Here is a 22181-nt window from a genome sequence, read left to right as displayed (position 1 = left end):
CATCACCCATGTGGCAAGCAGTACTTGTTACCGACTCTGCTGGGACAGGTCGCAGACGATTTTATTTAGGAACCACATTCTGATTGGTTAAAACATAAAACCGGAACTCAAAGTACCACTTGTTCTTTGGAAGTGCCAATTCAAGAAAAGATAATCAGGTAAATCTGAAATGGGTTCAACACTTTTAAAAAATTGTTGTAAATCAGAAAACACAGTAAACGTTGGAAAAATCGTCCAGTATCGCTTCTAGATGTCTATACTTGGACACACCATAAAGCAATTCAGTAAAGCTGACACTTCAAAATGTCTGTTTAGTTACAATTTAAATGTGGATAAATATCTGTGCATGATTCTGGTGCCAAAGTTCAGACGAACAGCTTGATGTTACTACTTGTATTTTCATTTGAGATGACTCACAAGTGTACACGTAATACTCCATAGATCCACACAGTGTCTGCTGTTCTCCCTCAGAGTTGCTGAGCAAGAGCGAGTCAGCCACGCACCATTTTCCAGAAGCTCTTGGTGAAAGAGCCATTTGGTGAATTTCCACGACTGTCCTGTTTAATCACAAACGCAATTGAATTTAATGTTCGAAGACACATACATACACACTTTAAACTGACAATGGACGAGTTGGGCTCCCCGAACTGTGCGTCACTGCGTCCTATACGTAATGGAAGATGCATTATTTGAGGTTGGTCCCCGACGCACTTACCATAAAAAAGTACGGGTCCAAGGACGCACTGAACTTGCCGTATCATGCGTATTGTCGGTGCTTATTTTCAGACTAAAATCTTCTGCTACGTACACTTTCTAGAATTAATAGGTTGTGCTGCTGGGGAAACGTGCCGTGTGTGCATGTCCAACTATTTCAGCTAACATAAACAAAGAAGCAAGTCATTGGATAAATATTGGTTGCACCCATGGTGTGGTTAGTGCACTCTTTTAGTACAACATATATTTCCACATTACAATCACTGTGATAAGCAGCTCATCTTATGTGGATATTTTGCTGACTTGCCGAGAGTATTCTAATATACTGAAAAAGAAATAGGGTGAGAGAGGGAGAGAGAGAGAGGGGGGAACAGCCCAATAAACATGCCAGAACTGGGCCATTGCTGGTTTTTTTGCTGGCAAGTTTGGCAAAGCTGGCCATAAAAAAACAATACTGGGCCAATTATGATTAAAACGTCCAGCAGAAGAAAGGTGAAAAGAAGACCAACAACGGAGGAGAAGAACAAGAAGACACTAGCGCCGTTGCGACGACCTGCTCACACAACTGTTTGTGAAACTCACCATGCTTGCTTCTAGCAGGTAAAGGGCCAATAACGGAAAATATATTGGAAAATGCGGGGTTTAATATGGACCTAAAAACCGGCAAAATGCTGGATAAATGCTGGCAAAATGCTGGATAAATGCTAAATGAATGCTGGCAAAATGTTGTTTTTTTATGGCAAGCCATCAATAAGCCATCAAATAAATGATGGGATTTTGCTGGCAAAATGATGGCAAAATGCTGGCAAGCCATCAAAAAGCCATCAAATAAATGATGGGTTTTTACTGGCAAAATGCTGGCAAAATTCTGGCAAAATGCTGGCAAGCCATCAAAAAGCCATCAAATAAATGATGGTTTTTTGCTGGCAAAATGCTGGCTCACCAGTGATGGCCCATCAATTTGCCAATGTGCATACGGGTAATATGCCAGCATTGGGCCATCAATTGGCCTTTGATCGCAGTAGTTCTGGCAACTGGCATTGCCATCAAAAAGCCATCAATGGCCCAGTTCTGGCATGTTTCTTGGGAGAGGGACGGGGGGGGGGGGGGGGGGATGGCGACCAACATATAGACAGAGACAAGGAGACAGACAGACAGAGAAGGAGAGCATGCAAAGTCAACCTCACAGTAAAATATAAAGATGAAACAGAAAAGGATGTGCAAATCGTACAACGCTGGCAACAACAAATAACTCAATACCATGATAGTACAGGAACAAACTAAAGTACTGATGGAATACATACGTCCCATCCACCTCAGTAGGGACCATCCACTGACAGATATAAGCAGAGTCAGGTGCAGTGTAGTCCAGAGGGTAGTTGGGGCTGTATATGAAAGTATCAGCTTCCAACACTGTCGAACCACACACTACAAGGCAGAAGAATTGTTTTTTCTAAATGGTTAAGAAACGTGAAAGAAATATCGTCACGCTCAAAAGAACAATCTCAGTGTTAGGCATTTCTGTAGTAAAACTACAGGGGAAGCTACTGGAATGGCATATATCACATGTACATGTACAGAGTACAAACTCTCAGACCATCGGAAACCATTGCCACGGTAACGTAAGCACAATTGCCGATCTCGTTTCTTGAGTTGGGCACTTTTTTATGATACAGGAAGACTTGTTTTGATAATGTAAAAGTATGCAAAAGCTCTTTGTGGGATGTTGTGCAGTTTTTTCTGATTGAAAATGTTGCTGTCAGCTCTTTATCTCACGTTTATCCAGCTGTCACTGCTCGAGATAGGCAGTTTGCAACTTATAACTACAATGAGATTGTTCGGAAACCAAAGAAAGTTTTTGCGTTTTTCTCAAAATATCAAAAAAAATGACATAGGCAATTATCTTATGAGCGTGACGATATTTTCTTCCAAACCATGCGTGATCACTGGGCGAAAAGTGGCGTTTTGTATCTTACAAAACTACTCAAAATCTCAACAAAACTTCAAGTTTCAATGGGTTTATCACATTTTGGTGTTCACGACAACGCCAGATTTTGATTGGATTTTGTTGAAGTTATCGCTGCGAAATTGACTGGAATTTCAGCGCGTTTTGCGACGGTCAAAACATCATGTTAAACCATGTTACAGCATGTCTGTAACATGCAAAAATGTCAAGTTTTGATGGCATTACAGCTTTGGTTTAACGCCAAGTAACATCATGTTATCGTAGACTTAACTTGCAAAACTGCTTGTTTTGGTGGTGTTACAGCTTGCTTGTAATGTGATTAACATCATGTTATTGCTGGTTTAACATGCAAAACCCCATGTTATGTTGGTGTTAAAGATTGCTCAAATGCCTATTAACTCCATGTTATGTTGGTGTTAAAGCTTGCTCAAATGCCTATTAACACCATGTTAGTTGGTGTTAGGCTTGATTATTAATGTAAAAAAACACCATGTTATGACGTTCACATAATTGTTTTCACCTGGATGGAATTTTGTGGAAAAGAAAGCATGTTGTTTGGGAATTGTGTGCGGGTTTCATGCTTGGATATTGCACTTTGCTGACTTGTCACAGGTCAATTGACATTTAACAATATTAGATTTCAAATGCATCATCCTTCACACATTATGTAAACATCTTTAACATTAACACTTTGGTTGTAAAATTATTGCACTTTATTCAAACAGGACAAAAACAAAAATGCTGATTCACAATGTACAATAGCAAAGGACTATTTTGAGTGGAGACAGTGTTCATCCACACTATAATTGGATAAGCTAAAATAAATTATTCAAATCGGTGAAGGCCACATGAAATGAAAACACACCATCAGTAAATTACTTCCCTTGTGATTAAGAGCGTCATACCCATAAAAGCCATGTAAGTTTTAGCCCATGTGAGTGTGTGTTGGGAGGGGGGGGGGGGGGCATATGCCCTGTGAAAACATTGGCCATAGATATATATGTGAATTACTTCCCTTGGGTATGAACATTTATGAATGATTAAATGGGTGAAAGAAGGCCATACAAAATAAAAATCAGTAAATAACTAAATCACTTCCCTTGTGAGTAAGAACAGTCACACCAATGTTTCAACGTTTTGCTAAAAATTCGCCTACAATGTGACCTTCAAAGTTGAAAAGGGGTAACTGAACTTCATGTTTGGATGTCATGGAGTCCAACATGTCAGTAAATTTTGAAAGCCCTAGATTCATAAACATCTGAAAACTGCTCAACGTCTTTGCATCACGGCACATTAATAAAAGTAAGAGTTAGTAAGACTGGCCTAACTGCTATGGTGAGGCAGTAATCACTCGTTGATGAATTCTTTTCTTTCTTTATTTGTTGTTTAACGTCGTTTTCAACCATTCAAGGTTATATCGCGACAGGAAAAGGGGGAGATGGGATAGGGGAAAGGGGGAAGATGGGATAGTGCCACTTGTCAATTGTTTCTTGTTCACAAAAGCACTAATCAAAAAACTGCTCCAGGGGCTTGCAACGTAGTACAATATATGACCTTACTGGGAGAATGCAAGTTTCCAGTACAAAGGACTTAACATTTCTTACATACTGCTTGACTAAAATCTTTACAAACATTGACTATATTCTATACAAGAAACACTGCTTAATATGTAGGTAAATGCACAACAGGTTGTGAACAGAAAATCAAACAAGAAGAGCAAACGCTCGATCGAGTCACTTTCGCAGTTCTGAATATTATATGAGGCATCAGATGGACAGGAAGAAATTGCTATTCACAACACAATGCATACCTGAATAATTTGATGTAAAGAATAATCCTATAAAGTTTGAATCAAATCCGATGAATAGTTTCAGAGATATGATATTTCAATTTTTTTCCTTCAAGACATACCTGTGACCTTGAAAAAGGTCAAAGGTCACCAAAGCAGACGTCAAAGTGTAGAGGTCACTGGGAGTCACGTTCACATAAAATTTGAGCCCGGTCACTTGTATAGTTTCCGAGAAAAGCCCAACGTTAAGTTGTGTGTTGCCGAACAGAAAAGGCTAGTTATCTCCCTTGTTTTTCTGATAACGTTCGTAAAAGGCTACAGATGTAAATACTTTGATGTAAAGAATAATCCTACAAAGTTTCAATCACATCCGATGAACTTTGCCAAAGATATAAAATGTCTAATTTTTCCTTTGACGCTGACCTGTGACCTTGAAAAAGGTCAAAGGTCAACGAAACCATCGTTAAAGTGTAGAGGTCATTGGAGGTCACGACTAAACAAAATATGAGCCCGATCGCTTTGATAGTTTCCGAGAAAAGTCCAACGTTAAGGTGGTGTCTACGGACGGCCGGCCGGACGGCCGGCCGGATGGCCGGCCGGACAGACTAACACTGACCGATTACATAGAGTCACTTTTTCTCAAGTGACTCAAAAACGTAAGGTCTGAAAAGCGGGGAAGTCTGAAAAGGGGGGGAGGGGGGGACCTAAAATGTGGCGATCATAACAACCGGCATGGATGGCCGAGTGGTAACGCACTTGCGCTCGGAATCGAGAGGTTGCGTGTTCGACCCTGGGTCAGGCCGCTATTTTCTCCCCCCTTTCCTAACCTAGGTGGTGGGTTCAAGTGCTAGTCTTTCGGATGAGACGAAAAACCGAGGTCCCTTCGTGTACACTACATTGGGGGTGCACGTTAAAGATCCCACGATTGACAAAACGGTCTTTCCTGGCAAAATTGTATTCTTTCTTTATTTGGTGTTTAACGTCGTTTTCAACCACGAAGGTTATATCGCGACGGGCAAAATTGTATAGGCATAGCTAAAAATGTCCACCAAATACCCGTGTGACTTGGAATAATAGGCCGTGAAAAGTAGGATATGCGCCGAAATAGCTGCGATCTGCTGGCCGATGTGAATGCGTGATGTATTGTGTAAACAAATTCCATCTCACACGACATAAATAAATCCCTGCGCCTTGAATATGTGCGCGATATAAATTGCATTAAAAAAAAATCAAAACAAAATCCCTGCGCTTAGAACTGTACCCACGGAATACCCGTGATATAACTATAAGCCTCATATTGATTGATTGAATGATAATTTATCTAACAAAGTTCATTCTGAAATCTTCTTCAGCGTTTGATTATGGAGAGACTAAATCCTCAGTTCAGATGTGGTCTTAACTCCTTGTCTCCCAGGTACGGATATATCCGTACCCACTCATATGGCTCTATCTGACCAGGTATGGATATATATCTGTACACACAGTCACTATGTACATTGCATCTGTTCTCATTCGGCACATATCCGCATCCTGCTTAGACGGTTAGCTTCAGTCGCTTCCTGTAACGTTGATCTAACGCCAGCATTCTAGCCTGTTGATACACAGTTTCTACAATTCTGAGTGACCTGCTGCAGCACAGCTGGTCTCGGCTTAAAAAATCTTGGTCAACATAGATGGGGTACAAAGTGTTATAAAATAAAGCGTCCTTCCAAAGTCGATGACAGGTCCCCAGAGTATTCACAAAATTATATGGTACTGGAAGCCTTGCATGGCGACGAAAAAGATGTCCACGCCTACATGAAGAAGTATCCTTCACGGCTTCAGCGGAAACAGTCGGCTGGGGATGAGGACTAATGGTGAACCTATGTAAAAAATATAGACAAGAACAAAAATATGTCAATGGGAAAACAAAGAAAGAAGTAGAGAAGGACCTCCCCACCTTAACACAGTGAAAATGAAAAACACATGTGAATGTACTTATTTTTTAACACCCCCCCCCCTCCAATTAAGACCAATTATCCAAGATATTTTTCAGTCCTCAAAGGAGAATTTCACTGTTCTCACGGAACCCTCAAGAAAACTGAGCTGTGCTAATATATTATATAACTGCAAACATCCCTCAAATTCAATATTGCAAGCCACTATACATTCCTCATAAAGGCACATTCCTTCATGCTCACGTGTGAAAACTAACATAAGTTTACAAGTGTGTATCTATTTATAATAATAATAATAATAATAATAATAATAATAATAACGGGCATTTATAAAGCGCCTTATCAGAAGTTCAAAGCGCGTGACAACAATACATGTATAAAAAATTCATACAATCACTGTCAGATTCAAACAACACATCATGCACATCTCACATCCCCAGACTCTATGCTAAGGCCAACAAAACAAAATAGTCTGTTTACGGTATCCCAACCGACCCCACCTGTATCTGTTCCTTGCTGTTCTCCAAGAGACACCATGGTGCAGCCAGGAGCAGGAGGTGGGGGCCGACTGACCTGCAGCAGAATTCAAATCAATTAGTCAAGTCACTATGACATATCTTTATTGTTATCGCCACACCAACCCTAAATTTTTCCTTCCATACTGTACAGGGTCCCCACTGGTTTTTAGAAACAAAATTCCATGACTTTTCCATGACTTTCCATGAGCCTCAATAACATTTTCCATGACTAGATCCACAGGTCGCCATTTCCGAACACGCAAACTTTTTACGTCTTGTCACTGCCAGTTTTGACACTGGCTTGCTTTGCACTGAATTTGAGTCAGTTTCTACGCAGTGTCTCTTCGACAAGCAAGTCAAGCATTTGCTACGCAGTCAGATTATCGGTAATGTTTGCTGGTCCTGTCATTTCACTAAACTGGACCAGCCACTGTTTGTATCCATCTGCACTTTCGTAAATTCCGTTTCGTAACCGTCACTGTGACTTGACGAACTGTCATTTTTTTCACCGCGATACACAGTTCATTGCGAAGATCTTCCTCGGTAATTCGTTCCAATTCCGCATACTTTTTGTTGTCAAGAAACAACTGAAAGAAAGTTTCAAACTCATCATCCTCCATCTTGCTTGTTGAAGCGCTAAAGTACTTTATCGATGCAAAAACAAAAAACTTCGACGAAACCGACTCAAATGCAGCGCAGACGACACGACGAGATAACGGAAGGAAGTGAGCCTCGCTTTGGCTCAAGTGCCGTTAAAAATACCGTTATTCTCGTATGCAAATATGAACGAGAAGTTGGTCATACGAACAAGCCTTGTGCTGGAGACGCAAATCGCGGGGGGGGGGGGGTGGGGGGGGGGGGGGTGGGGGGGGGGGGGTGGGGGGGGGTGGGGGGGGTGGGGGGGGGGGGGGGGGGGGTGGTGGAATGGCTGGGCAACGAAAATCGCCGCCGGCGTGCTAAAGGTTAATTTTTCTTTCTTTCTTATTTTTTTTAAATTCCATGACTTTCCATGACTTGAATTGAAATTCCATGACTTTCCAGGCCTGGAAAATTAAAAATCAAATTCCATGACTTTCCAGGTTTTCCATGACCTGTACGAACCCTGCTGTATTTGTTATCCTGAGAGAGAAAAATCCATGTTGCAGACTCAACTTGAAAAATTCCCTTCTCCATCATCTAGTGGACAGAGCTCACATGATTTCAAACAAATCTTTTTTTAAAGTCACATACTTTGTGCGACAGTGTTAGTTTACTGCAACTGTAATGTATAAATAGCAAATTAATAAATATCACTTATCACTATCAGATAATCAGCTAAATGCCTGGCAGATGACCCTCATTCAAAGTGAGTCGTGGCTAAACCATGAAACTAGAAAAACAGGTTATACAGTGCTAGTGGAACACCCCTTTTAACACCTACAATAATCTGAGAAAATTCAGTCTTAAAAAGGAGGGAGTCTTAAAAGGGGGGTAATTTTACAGAGGTTGTGAACAGAAAGTCTGAGAAAACAAGGTCTTTAAAAGGAGGGAGTCTTAAATTGGGGGGTCTTAACAGGGGGGTTCCACTGTACCACCATATAAATCTAACACTGACAGCGGACAAAAACTGAGAAAACACCCAGTATACATCGGTACTCACAAAAGAGTTACAAGTAGCATCTCCAGGAGCCGAAATCCCAAGCCCTTGATATCTGCACGTTTAGCATCTTGTACCTGGAATAGTATGAAGATAACATGTCATTGTCGCCGTCAGTAAATCACTTTATCAAAATTATCAATATCATATGATTACTTACTAAAATAACTTTATGAAGTGATCTAGCACTGTCAATGGCAATAGTATCATGACAGTTTGACAGTGAGATTACGATTAATCATCCTCATTAACAAATAACATAGATCAGTTCTAATGTAGTACCTGTTTGTAGTGAACTCACCAGCAGGAGTATTGCATGTATTAATTTCGCATTACTGAATCCATGCACCCACATAGTCTCTTACTAATTTGCAAAACCATAACGACTTCAAACCTCTGATGAATTACATAACTCATTTATGAAGAGTAGTTAATAATAATAGTTGTAGTACAAACCCAAGTTTGTGTGCGTGTTTGTATGTGTGGGTGGGGGTGTCGAGGGGTGGGGGGGGGGGGACGGGGACGGTTACCGATGGTTCACCCACAAAAATGTACACTTACTAAGTAACACTTAAAGTAACTATTTTCAAAGCTTCTTGCTTAGGCCTAAAAAAAAATAGGTGTGGTTACGGTAACCCGACCTACCCTAATTTTAGGGGCCGATCCTATAACTTTTTATTACATTTGTCAAAACAAAAAAACAAAAAAACAAAAACGAGTGCAAAAAACGCAATGAAAGCGAAAGCGCCCGAGTCGCACACTTATTTCCCTGTCAAGTAGGTTTAATTTGTACACATTAGAAAAAAAAGTTTAAAAAAAAAAAAGTGATTGCCTACCTACCTACCCTATTTTTTTTGGCTATGTTACCGTAACCACACCTATTTTTTGGGGGGCCTTACCTTGGAATAGTGTCAAGCAGCTTATGTTGTGTCTAGATCAGCCATCAGATCTTCACACTCAGCGGGGTCAGCCTGCACATGCTGCAAACTGGACATGCCTGCAATTCTTGAGTAACCAATCTGTTGTTGCGGAGACAACGGAACCATGCTCAAGTCAGGTCCAACTGAAATAAAAGCATATTGTTAGCTGATAAATGATTTGGTCAAGCAAAACCATGCGGTATTTTTTTAATAAAATATTTAAATTTAGGCAAGCGATTCACAGAGCGCAGCGCGCTGTGCAGCGCGGCAATTCACAGAGCGCGGCACGTTGTGCAGCGCAGCGATTCCCAGAGCGCGGCTATTGCTCTCACCAGCGCAGATTGTTGATGCGCTTTATTTTTGTACATGTATGCATGATTATCAGCAACATTTTACAGTCTTTCTTTGGACACGCAAAAGCAACTTCAGGGCTGCAAGACTACAAAATTGCACTTTATGCAGACTGAATATATATATATACGCGTTCAAATCAACTGGAAAAAAAACCCACGCTGAAAAAATGATCTGCGCATGCGCGAATTCCAAAATGGCTGCTGAAGTGTTAACTGGTGTGACACCGATTAACAGTTCCGCGGCACTGTACTCGGATAATTGTTTAAAAACGTCATCCCAGTTTAAAAACTCAGCTCCTTTCCATATATAGTAGAAGCCATTGCAATGACATGTAGTGATATATGAGTATGAGTATGACTGCCAAGTATTCAAGGCCGGTGTCACAAACGGAAAACTCTGCCTGAACAATCCTTCACATTGCGGTCAATGCGCATGCGCTAACATGGGGAGATTAATCAGGTCGTGAACAACCTAACCCTTAGCCTTACCCTAACCCATGGTTCGATCGGTCAAAGGGTCGCATTTTTGTAAGTCCAAGATTGGCGCATGCGCATTGACCGCAATGAGAAGGATTGTTCAGCAGAGGTAGGCACGTTTTTACATCGACGCGGCGATATACTGGTGAATTCAGTTGAAAGAGTGAGAGAGAGAGAATGGCTCAGCTCTGTTTTTCGTTTTATTGACAGTTTTATTTCTCAAATAGATCAGATAGATGTAGCTGTTGTAAACTTTGCGATTGTGAAGGAAATGTATCGGCAGAATACATCGCGCGTCGTGAATCGCAGCGTTCCTCGTAGTGCAGCGCGTTGTAAATCGCAACGCTGCACAACGCGACGCGCGCTGTGAATCCACTTCGTTAAATTTATGTATACCTCGCTGATGCAAAAATAATGTACTTATTAACTATTAGCATTTAGCTGGTCATTCAAACCATAGCTTGTTTAAAGCTAGTAGTAGCAGTAGTATTTAGTACTAGTAGTAATGATTTAGTAAAATACTACTATAGTAGAACTCGAACTCCTATTGCTAGTAAATTACTAATTAGTGCACACAAGAACAACCATGGCAGTTGGCAATGGCACTGGCAGAATACGATCAAATATCATTATTAGTCTCACCATGGGTTGACGTCCCATCAAAATGAATCACTGAATGAATTAGGGACTGAATCAAACTTCAGAGACATCATTACAATTTTTCACAAAGACTGATTTTCAGCAAACAGCCATGTTTACCTGTACAAATGTATCAGTGCTATGACTATGAGTATGACAGTGTGGTAACTGGTAAGCTTAGTATTTGGTTCGAGCACAGGCGAAAGGTATCGTCCACTGGACCACCAGACTACTTTCATACTCAATACTCATAGAAAGTTGTGGTCCAGTGAAGGATACCTTCCGCCTGTGGTTCGAGACAGAGACAAAGTTGAAACTTAATTCGAGAAGCCAAACGGCTGACGAATACTTACGTATTTTGAGCAAACCCCACACACGTCGACCACAAGTTGATGTCTGCTGGAGTACGTAGTCATAAAAACGTCCATAAAGCTTGGTTTTGAAACGTTTCTTAGCACGAGTTAGATTTATCCGCCATTTTTGATAACATTTTACTGCACATGGCGCATGCGCATCGCCGGCACAGGCCACTGGCACTGATCTAAAAAGAGAGACTGACAAGTACAGGCACCTTATGGTGACTGATAACCCGACAGCCACAACCATGCTGTTGTTGTACGTTGTTGTGTTTTGTAGTTGTTATATTTAGTCAAGTTTTGACTAAATATTTTAACATCGAGGGGGAATCGAAACGAGGGTCGTGGTGTATGTGCGTGTGTGCGTGTGTGTGTCTCTGTGTGTGTGTAGAGCGATTCAGACTAAACTACTGGACCGATCTTTATGAAATTTGACATGAGAGTTCCTGGGTATGAAATCCCCGAACGTTTTTTTTCATTTTTTTGATAAATTTCTTTGATGACGTCATATCCGGCTTTTCGTGAAAGTTGAGGCGGCACTGTCACGCCCTCATTTTTCAACCAAATTGGTTGAAATTTTGGTCAAGTAATCTTCGACAAAGCCCGGACTTCGGTATTGCATTTCAGCTTGGTGGCTTAAAAATTAATTAATGACTTTGGTCATTAAAAATCTGAAAATTGTAAAAAAAAAAATTAATTTATAAAACGATCCAAATTTACGTTTATCTTATTCTCCATTATTTGCTGATTCCAAAAACATATAAATATGTTATATTCGGATTAAAAACAAGCTCTGAAAATTAAATATATAAAAATTATTATCAAAATTAAATTGTCCAAATCAATTTAAAAACACTTTCATCTTATTCCTTGTCGGTTCCTGATTCCAAAAACATATAGATATGATATGATTAAAAACACGCTCAGAAAGTTAAAACAAAGAGAGGTACAGAAAAGCGTGCTATCTTTCTTAGCGCAACTGCTACCCCGCTCTTCTTGTCAATTTCACTGCCTTTGCCATGAGCGGTGGACTGACGATGCTACGAGTATACGGTCTTGCTGAAAAACTTTGGCATTGCGTTCAGTTTCATTCTGTGAGTTCGACAGCTACTTGACTAAATAATGTATTTTCGCCTTACGCGACTTGTTTCAAGTTCAGATGATGAGGCCGTGTGCCAAAAGCAACTAATTAAAAGTGTGTGTGTGTGTGTGTGTGTGTAAAGCCGAGCGGTGGTAGCTTCACGTAGCTCCTAATATGGACCGGCTCCTTCTTCTTCTTCTTCTTTGTTCATGGGCTTAGACTCCCACGTTCACTCATGTTTTCAGCACGAGTGGATTTTTACGTGTATGACCGTTTTTACCCCGCCATTCAGGCAGCCATACGCCGATTTCGGGGGATGGACCGGCTCCTAATATGGACCACCTCCTGTTCTGAAAAACTAACGGCGCTTGAGCGCTCAAAAAAGTTTTGTTCGCTGTATTGCAGAAACACAAATCTCAAAACCGTTAGGCTTTTTCTCTTTTTTTTCACTCAGTTTGGCAGCGTTCACTCTAAACGGCTTTGCCGCCGAAAACGGACTCGTTTCTGTCCACAGCCAAAGCTTTTATCACACAAAAATTGCTATATATGACAGCTAAGACCGCATTTGTTACATTTTAGCAGGGTTGACCCCGAGTTTTTACTGTGCAAACAAAAAATATTAGCAAGATCTCAAAGTATGTGCGAGTCCCCTAATATGGACCTCATTCAACAAATCGAGAAAAAAAAGCTAAAAGCTATTTTCAATAATTCATTAAGAAGCTTGCTGGAAATAACCTATAACTAGTCCTCGAGATTTAAAAAAAAAAAGTCTTCTTTTCGTGGAAGTTGATAATTTCACTTATTTTCACTCTGTTTTTGATAAGCTTGTTTAGTTTCCTGGTGTGCTTCACTAGAAATAATGCTCTCATCAACCCGAAACAGATCAATCTAAAGCATATTTGAATTAGACTGACTTGTACACTAAGTTGTATCATGTTATTTTGAAGTATAGGGGGCTTTTTACAGTGATTTGTGAAGGCCGCTTCACTGATCCATATTAGGCGCCCAGGCTCCTATTATGGACCATTTGTGATTTTGTCTGTATTTAATTTTTGTTGAATGTTTATCAAAGCTATTTCACTCTAATTAGGCCTAACGGTTAACCTAAGAGAAAAGGACTACCAAACACAAAATAAAACTTCTTCGCAAGAAAACAAGCTAGTTATCAGCATGAAACAAAAAGTGGTCCATATTAGGAGCCCTTCCTAACTGTCTGTGTCTGCGTCGAAGATGTTACCGTGAATGTGTTTTTAAAAGACATTTGACAGGACGGCATTCAAACCACACGCACCAGACACGAACCGACGAACAAAATACTTCTGACAACAAAATGTAAAATCAATTAACAAGAGTGTAGTAAGATTCCAAATTGTATTCAGACCAAAACAACAATCATAAAAATGTACATGGGTTCTTTCATATGTGTGTGTGTGTGTGTGTTGATGATGATAACTAGTTTTAACGTCCTCTTAGAACTGCAACTTGCTTTAGGACAGGTAGAGTTAACTTAATATGCTTTATGTGGGGACAAGACACTGAACAAACATGCAACCAGAGAACACATATATGATCGTGTTATAATTATATCTGGAAGTCTTTTGCGATATTTCAAAATGGGGATGGAAGTAAAGATTGTGTACGCGGAATATGGTTGGACTGGAGCGGTTTTGTAGGCTTATTTTTTTAATTTTTGTTATGTGGGATATTGTTATATTTTTGGCTGAATAGGTAAGTAAATAGATAATTGGAAAAATAATACAATGAAGAAGAAAAAGCTCGGTGTGAGGAACGGAGATCAGGGTTTTTTAAAACAGATATCCTATTTCAGCCTTCTACTATTGAGAGACACAGGGTGTTATGCTAGCTTCCATTGAAGCGTGCAATGTTTATCTAAAAAAAAACTCATGGGGTTTCAGGTTATGTTCGTTGACAAGGGTGTGTAGGTTGCAGAAATCTTGCTGGAGTGATTGGCAGCGGTCAAAGAGGTGTAACAAAGATATAAACTGTCCACATTCACAGAGACGGGGAAAGCACTTGTGAGCGCATCCATGGCCATCCGTGCGAATTCTGAGAAGTATTTTAAGGAGGGAGGTGGGGAGTGTAGGCCTGTTTTGTTTTGTTTGTCGGGGCAGAATAAGCCAACCGTGGGCATTGCCTTCTATTTTCAATTCTGTTTCCGCCTGCCAAACGGTTGTGTGACATGTCTAGTGTGTTGGCGAAGTGTCTTGTGCTTGTCACTTCTCGCTTTCAGCCCTCACCGCTGGCTAGCACCGTCTGTCCTTTTTAGGACAATGCGAAAAGAGAGCAGAATGCGTCAGTCTCTCCTGCCAGTACAATAACCTCTCCACAACAAGCCCTATGTAGTGCCTCCATCGCGGCGACAGGCGTAAACTGGGTACCGCAAGGCCCCAGGCTAGACTACAAGGACTCGGAGGAGGTTGGCCCCTAGACGTGCGGCATGCGGGCCCACCGGTGTGTGGAAACGCCCAGGTGCCCACGAACCAACCTCCAGCTATGGGTCAAATAGCCGGGCAGGATAGGCTCGTCAACCCTGGCAGGCAGCTATCCTAAGAGAAGACCACTCTGAATTCAAAACGAGGGTAGAGGAGGCTCATCATCCATGGAAGGAAACTCGTCTAGGAGAAGGAAAACTCCGAAATGAAACCCACGCAGTCCCTCGAAGACGGAACGGCACTGGCCTTTTTTAGGCGGGGAGCAGACCGGGTGCCTACGCTATCCTCGACAAATGGTTGTGTCATCAAAAAAAGAAATTCTGTTTCCCAGTGACGCCAGTCAACTTTGGCCATTTTGTGTTTTGCTCCCGTCTTTGTTAATTTTATGTCATGAAATGCTGCTTGATCTGTAACAGCCTCTTTTGCTTCTCTGTCAGCCATATCCTTGCCTCTGATCCATGTGTGTGAGGGGAAGTACGTAGCCTAAGGGTCAGTTCTGTTCAAGAGGCAATGATCTGGTGACAGAGGAACAATATTTCCGTCTGAAGCTCTTCTCGGTTTCTGGAACCATTTTGAAGAGCAGTTATGCTGGTTTTGAGTCGGAGAGAATCACGACTCTTGTTGGAGGTCGAGGGGGGTCATTGATATAGTGGCATGCTCTTAAGATAACGTAGCCAGCATTTCTGCAGTGAAAATGGACACATCCTTGTTGAGTTTAATTTTTTTTAACTTATTTTGAGGTCAGAAATGACAAAAGCACAGTAAGCTTGGTCATCATTTTTTTGGAGCCGTCAGTAAATATTTGTAGGTGATCTTTGTTATTGTTTGAGATTATTTCTTTTACTATTGATGAGACAAGTACAGGGTTATCTTTTTTTGTTACACCCAGATCATGATCAGGGATGATAATGGGGGATTCCATGAACCAAAAATGGGAAGGGGTGAATGGGAATGTGGGCCATCCTACCGTGGGCTTACCCCCACTTTCTTGAAATATCGGTTGAACATATAGTCTGCTAGTGGGATCGTTGCTTCGTGTATATTGGGTGTTTTTCTTTTTAGGTTTTGGTAAGAGGCCGAGGTTGTATTGTGTCGAACTCAGCAGTGAGCTCTTCGTTCACAGCATTGTCAAAAGTACTTGCTCTTGATACGTACTGGGCCGACTTTAGTCTTCTTTCTTCATCGAGGGGCAGCCAGCCAGCCTCTTGATACACTAGTTTGTTTATGGAGTCTTTTGGGAGATCAAAAATGAGTTAGAGTGCAGCCATTTCGGCTCTTAGGCACAATAATAGCAAACTAAAGAAGGGGAAGGGAAACGAAAGGGAGGGTAAAAACCGCGCACTTCTTTACTCAAACTTCATAAAACCGACTGTAAAACTAACACCGGCTATTCTCCTTTCTCAATCATTATCAAAATCGATCCTAAAACAAAACAAGTCGCGTAAGGCGAAAATACAACATTTAGTCAAGCTGTCGAACTCACAGAATGAAACTGAACGCAATGCAATTTTTCAGCAAGACCGTATACATCGTCAATCCACCGCTCATGGCAAAGGCAGTGGAATTGACAAGAAGAGCGGGGTATAGTAGTTGCGCTGAGAAGGACGGCACGCTTTTCTGTACCTCTCTTCGTTTTAACTTTCTGAGCGTGTTTTTAATCCAAACATATCATATCTATATTTTTTTGGAATCAGGAACCGACAAGGAATAAGATGAAAGTGTTTTTAAATTGATTTCGAAAATTTAATTTTGATAAAAAAAATTTGTTTTATTTATATGTTTTTGGAATCAGAAAATGATGTCAGATGAAGAATAAGATGAACGTACATTTGGATCGTTTTTTACATTTTTTTGGTATAATTTTTAGATTTTTAATGACCAAAGTCATTAATTAATTTTTAAGCCACCAAGCTGAAATGCAATACCGAGGTCCGGCCTTTGTCGAAGATTGCTTGACTAAAATTTCAATTAATTTGATTGAAAAATGAGGGTGTGACAGTGCCGCCTCAACTTTTACAAAAAGCCGGATATGACGTCATCAAAGGTATTTATCGAAAAAAATAAAAAAAATGTCCGGGGATATCATACCCAGGAACTCTCATGTAAAATTTCATAAAGATCGGTTCAGTAGTTTGGTCTGAATCGCTCTACACACACACATGCACACGCACACACACACCACGACACTCGTCTCGATTCCCCCTCTATGTTAAAACATTTAGTCAAAACTTGACTAAATGTAAAGAGACAGTATGTATTGCATCTAAACACGAGCTAAGTAAAACATTATCAGAAAAGGTAGAGCAAGAGAAATCCCAAAACTCAAATTCGAGTCACTGCAGTTCGTACTGTACAAGTTTAGAAAGTTGCAAGTCCAGTCAGTAGCCACCATCTCGGACGGATGTTTCGGGGAGGGGGGGGGGGGGGAGTAGAACAAATGCCTATCTGTGGTCCTTCGCCGCTTCGAATTCCTTACAGGTCCCACACACATGGGAAAACGATTAACTCGGCCAGTACCCCAGCAAAAGTGCAAAGGAATATAGAAGAAAACTAAAATCTGACCGCGCTAAATAGTCAGGTTAGAATGACCTACTTTCTCTGCTCAACGCACGGGCAATGCAGTCTCTCGTGTACACTGTACTGTGACAAGGCTCATAATTATAGATAAAATAAGAGATACCCCCAAAAATGTTTGTGCACTGCACTTTTTTTCACATTTATAAACTGATGATCAGTGTGTGTATGTGTGTGTTCAGTTGTGTGTGCGTGTGTGTGTGTCAGTTCAAGGGGTGTGTGTGTGTGTCACTGTGTGTGTGTGTGTGTATATGTGCGTGTGTGTGTGTGTGTGTGTGTGTGTGTGTGTGTATGTGTGCCCGTGTGTGTGTGTGTGACGGTCAGTCAGTGTGTGCCCGTGTGTGTGTGTGTGTGTGTGACGGTCAGTCAGTGTCAGTCACAGTGTGTGTGTGTGTGTGTGTGTGTGTGTGTGTGTGTGTGTGTGTGTGTGTGCATGTGTGTGCATGTGTGTGTACCCCCGTTTCCACAGGTTTGGTTGCCTAAATCACCATAAGGCAACCATCCACACGTGGATGGCAACCTAAACTCTGGATGGCAACCTAATTGTGTGGATGGTCGCTTCATTTAACACCGTTAAATTGACTTTTTTGACGGAAAGAATGTCATAACAATGTTCAAAATGACATTCTTTCCGTCCTCTATAGGCGACGAAATAGGTCAAATTTTGTGCATTTTTTAGTGCAAAATTCTTCGATGCCGGAGCGAGTACTGCACCCAGTGCTGTTGTAGTGCAAGTGCACTAGAAAGGCACTACACCCAGTGCCGCCTCTTAGGTAACCATCCACACTTTAGGTGTGTGTGTGCCGGTGCAGTGACAGTGCGAATGTGTGTGACGGTGTGTGTGTGTGTATGATGTATGTGCAGTGTGTGTATGTGTGTGTGTGTGTGTGTGTGTGTGTGTGTGACCGTGCTGAGAGAGAAACTAGAGAGAGAGAGAGGGAGCCGATAATCGTCTGATTCTGCAGGTTCGGCACCAGGCTGATGAAAACGCAGAATAATCCATCAAAACAACACTCTAACATCAAGTTTTAGAAACCAGAAAAACTTATCGAAACTCCATAGGTTTCGTGGTGTTTTGCGCACTGCTGAAACGCGTTTAACACGACGTGAATCGCCGTGCGTTAATGTAGCGAAAACGTCCAAAACGCAGACACCCAAACTCGATGTTTTACTGTGTTTTGCAGCCCGCTAAAATCTCAGGGATTTTATTGCGTTACGGCAGTTTTTCTAACTTGATGTGAATCGCACAGGTATAATGCCACAAAATTCAGTTGATTAACTTCATGTTTCATGTTATATGCCACGTTATAGTGCCAAAACGTGACTTTTCGCCCAGTGGATATCACAATAATATGTAGAATACATCAACCTGAACCCAGAAGTAAAACCCCGGTGTCATTAATGAACAGAATCAAACATTTCAGTTTCAATTAGAGCAAATGACGTCGTTGGATTGTGTATGTCTTTTATTGGAAAATGGTTATGAGTTCAGGCACCAGAACCGTTGAACGTCTGTTTTACTGGAGGTGAATATGTTTGACAAGAGAGACAAAAACAGACTTACACACTGGTGTGTTGAATTGCTGCAAGCAAAAAAAACATGATTAAACAATAGAATCGTTTATGTAAAAAAAACAAAGAAAAACATTACAACAAAAAAAGAGGGACATTTGGAGACATTTGCAGTTAAAGGCAGTGTTGGGGACGGGAAAAAGACGGGCAGTTAGATTCAACACTTTACACAGTGGAACAGTACATCTAAAAACAAAGAGACTGCCGACGTTTCCAAATTCAGAATAAAAAAAATAAAAAAACAAGGTAGGTTTGTTGGAACGTTTGTTATTGACAAACCATTCGTTCAAACTAAGTTATTGTTACATATTGTTTGTCTGAGCACTTTAAAGACCGTTTGGTCAATATATTTGTGAATGTAACGTATTCTTTTGTCAATAACAAACGTTCCAACAACCTACCTTTCTTGTTTTTTGACAGTGAAACAGTAATTATGCAAAGCTGATCCTCTGTGTGGGGGAAGAATGGGGGTGTACGGAGTCAGGTGTAATAGGCGTGGGGCTTACATGTATGCATATATTGACACATGAGGGTGAGTGCCTGTGTGCATACGTCTTTCTGATCAAGCTTACAATGGGCCAGCAAAAATCCATCAAGGCATGTATCTCTTAACTTCGTCAACGCTTAAAACATGTGCCAGGAAAAAACCACGAAGGCACGCATCTCTTAACTTCTATTCCTAAGTGAATGGCACTTCATGAAAGAAAACTACATCCTAACCTGGGCATACTCCGCGTAGATGGCACCATCCCAACCAATACCACCGTATTTACTGTCTGTGTGGGAACTGACGCTTAACTCGCCACGTGGTACTCCAAACCATGTTTCTGGCACTGTATAAGTGAGGATGAGAATACGAAATGACTGAAAGAATTAGGGGACAAAAGGTGAACAAGTTTCAAAAGCAGAAGAGGAAGTCAAGTATACATAAATCTGTTGAAGAGGAGACAGGCAATGATACATACATTTCCATGTTGCTGTTTATACCTCTATACATTGAATGCAACTTGTCAAATGAAAACACACACACACACGAACACACACATACACACACATACACAGGGGCACAATACACACACACACACACACACACACACACACACACACACACACACACACGTACACACACACACGCGCGCGCGCACACACACACTAACACAACTAACACATATACAAACACACACACACACACACACACACACACACACACACACACACACACTAAGACAACTAACACATATACAAACACACACACATACACACACACACACACACACATACACACACACACACACACTAACACATACACACACACACACACCCACCCACACACACACACACCCATACACACACACACGCACACACCAACACAACTAACACATATACAAACACACACAAACACACACTAGCACAACTAACACATATACAAACACACATACACACACACACACTAACACATACACCCACACACACACACACACACACACAGACACACACACACACACACACGCTAAACATGTCAGGCCATAGTATTCTTCTTCTTCATATTGATACCACTGGTCCCTGCTGAAACGACAACGTTATTATGGAGACAACACGAAAACAATAATTGCAAACATACACGATCGAAAGTGATCAATGCCAATGCCAATTATGCATCTGTCTGAATACATACAATAAAACATTGAAACTTCCATGTCAACAATAGTCCAATATTCATCCAAAAGAGAGAGAGAGAGAGAGAGAGAGAGAGAGAGAGAGAGAGAGAGAGAGAGAGAGAGAGACAGACAGACAGAGACAGAGACAGAGACAGGGAGACAGAGAGAAAGAGAGAGAGAGAAACACGGGGAGAGAGACAGACTGATACAGAGAAAGAGAAGTCAGAGTTTTCAGGATAGAGAAAGATTAAACTAAATCAACTCGAATTTTATTTTACGAGGGTTGTAGCATAAGCAATGCAAAGAGGTTTTTTTCAACCAGCACGTGCCCAGAGAGGGGACAACATATTTACACGGACATTTAAGTACAAAAAGGTAGAGAAAAACAAGAACATTTGAATATTTACACATTACAATTTATACGCAACTAATAAGCGTAATATAGGTACCGCAGTGAGAACAATGCTGATTAAACATGCATGAGCAAATGTGTTATCAAAACTTGGAGGTGTTTTTTTACATTTAGTCAAGTTTTGACTAAATGTTTTAACATAGAGGGGGAATCGAGACGAGGGTCGTGGTGTATGTGTGTATGTATGTTTGTCATCATTTTCACGAGTTTTCATTCACAAGCATCTGGGAAATAAATGTCATGTTCCCCGGGGAATAAATGCCCAGTTACCATAGTTACAGAAAGCAGGTTACATGGATATTCAAAACCAAACCCAATAGAATCGCTCGGGGGTTCATCGGCTCACAGGTAAGAGGGAAAACAAGAGAAAAGGCGACTCACTCATCTTTGCTTTCTGCTATTCCTTGCTCTCGATTCGTCGCACGTTTAATCCACATATATGCTAAGAGATGTCACGAACCGAGACAGTGCCGCAAACAAGCAACTCTTCGAAACAGCGGGGCAATCCCATCGCAAGCAAATGCAAAATGTAGGTCATTCTTTGCAATGAAACGCCGTTGTCGGCCCAAAGTCGAAGACGCGTACTGCTGAATTCACACACCATTCAGTTAGTCGGAACCTACAGAACTTTTCTTCCTCAAACCTGACATACTTGTCTCTACATGTCATCAAATTAATACACAGATCTCCTTGACTCGCTTTCACTTGTACTTGTAGCGCCTTCACTCTCGCGCCTCCCTTCAGTGATTGCAACAGCGTGGCGGGGCCCCAAAAACGGTATTTTCAAAACCAAACTCGCGTTTCAACTCATGGCTCCCTCTGTTGATGATGCAATTATTTTCGCGCTACCAAAATGATGACAAAAACGATGTTTGATGGGTTGTTGTCAGACAAGCTTTTTTTGTCGATCCTCGGAGGGCATATCGACTTTTGTTTCATATTTATTGACCGCGACCTTCGGCCTTGGTCAATAAATATGAAACAAAAGACGATATGCTCCCCCTCGGACGACAAAAAAGCTGGTCTGTCAACAACCCATCAAACATCTTATAATGTCTGTGTGTGTGTGTGTGTGTGTGTGTGTGTGTGTGTGTGTGTGTGTGTGTGTGTGTATGTGTGTGTATGT

The 22181-nt window shown here is 41.2% G+C and overlaps 1 protein-coding gene and 1 long non-coding RNA gene across 2 annotated transcripts in view; both read right to left on the bottom strand.

The window, feature by feature from the left end:
• Nucleotides 1-3370: 3370 nt before the first annotated feature.
• LOC138972999 (uncharacterized) lies at nucleotides 3371-11462 on the bottom strand. Its single transcript, XR_011457846.1, has 5 exons — nucleotides 11303-11462; nucleotides 9460-9623; nucleotides 8564-8637; nucleotides 6907-6979; nucleotides 3371-6331 (listed from the first exon to the last, which is right to left on the bottom strand). It is a non-coding gene; the product is annotated as an uncharacterized lncRNA (long non-coding RNA).
• Nucleotides 11463-19693: 8231 nt separating this feature from the next.
• The window catches only part of LOC138974198 (uncharacterized), a 33290-nt gene continuing 30802 nt past the window's right edge, over nucleotides 19694-22181 (bottom strand). The window contains exon 6 of the mRNA XM_070346912.1: nucleotides 19694-19818. Coding sequence (XP_070203013.1) covers nucleotides 19694-19818 — 125 coding nt within the window. The remainder of the gene's footprint in view (nucleotides 19819-22181) is intronic.

Source organism: Littorina saxatilis, linkage group LG8, assembly GCF_037325665.1.
Source record: "Littorina saxatilis isolate snail1 linkage group LG8, US_GU_Lsax_2.0, whole genome shotgun sequence".
Classification (NCBI taxonomy): Eukaryota; Metazoa; Mollusca; class Gastropoda; order Littorinimorpha; family Littorinidae; genus Littorina; species Littorina saxatilis.
Note: the sequence above shows the minus strand (reverse complement) of the source record. Positions and strands in the feature narration are given on the sequence as shown.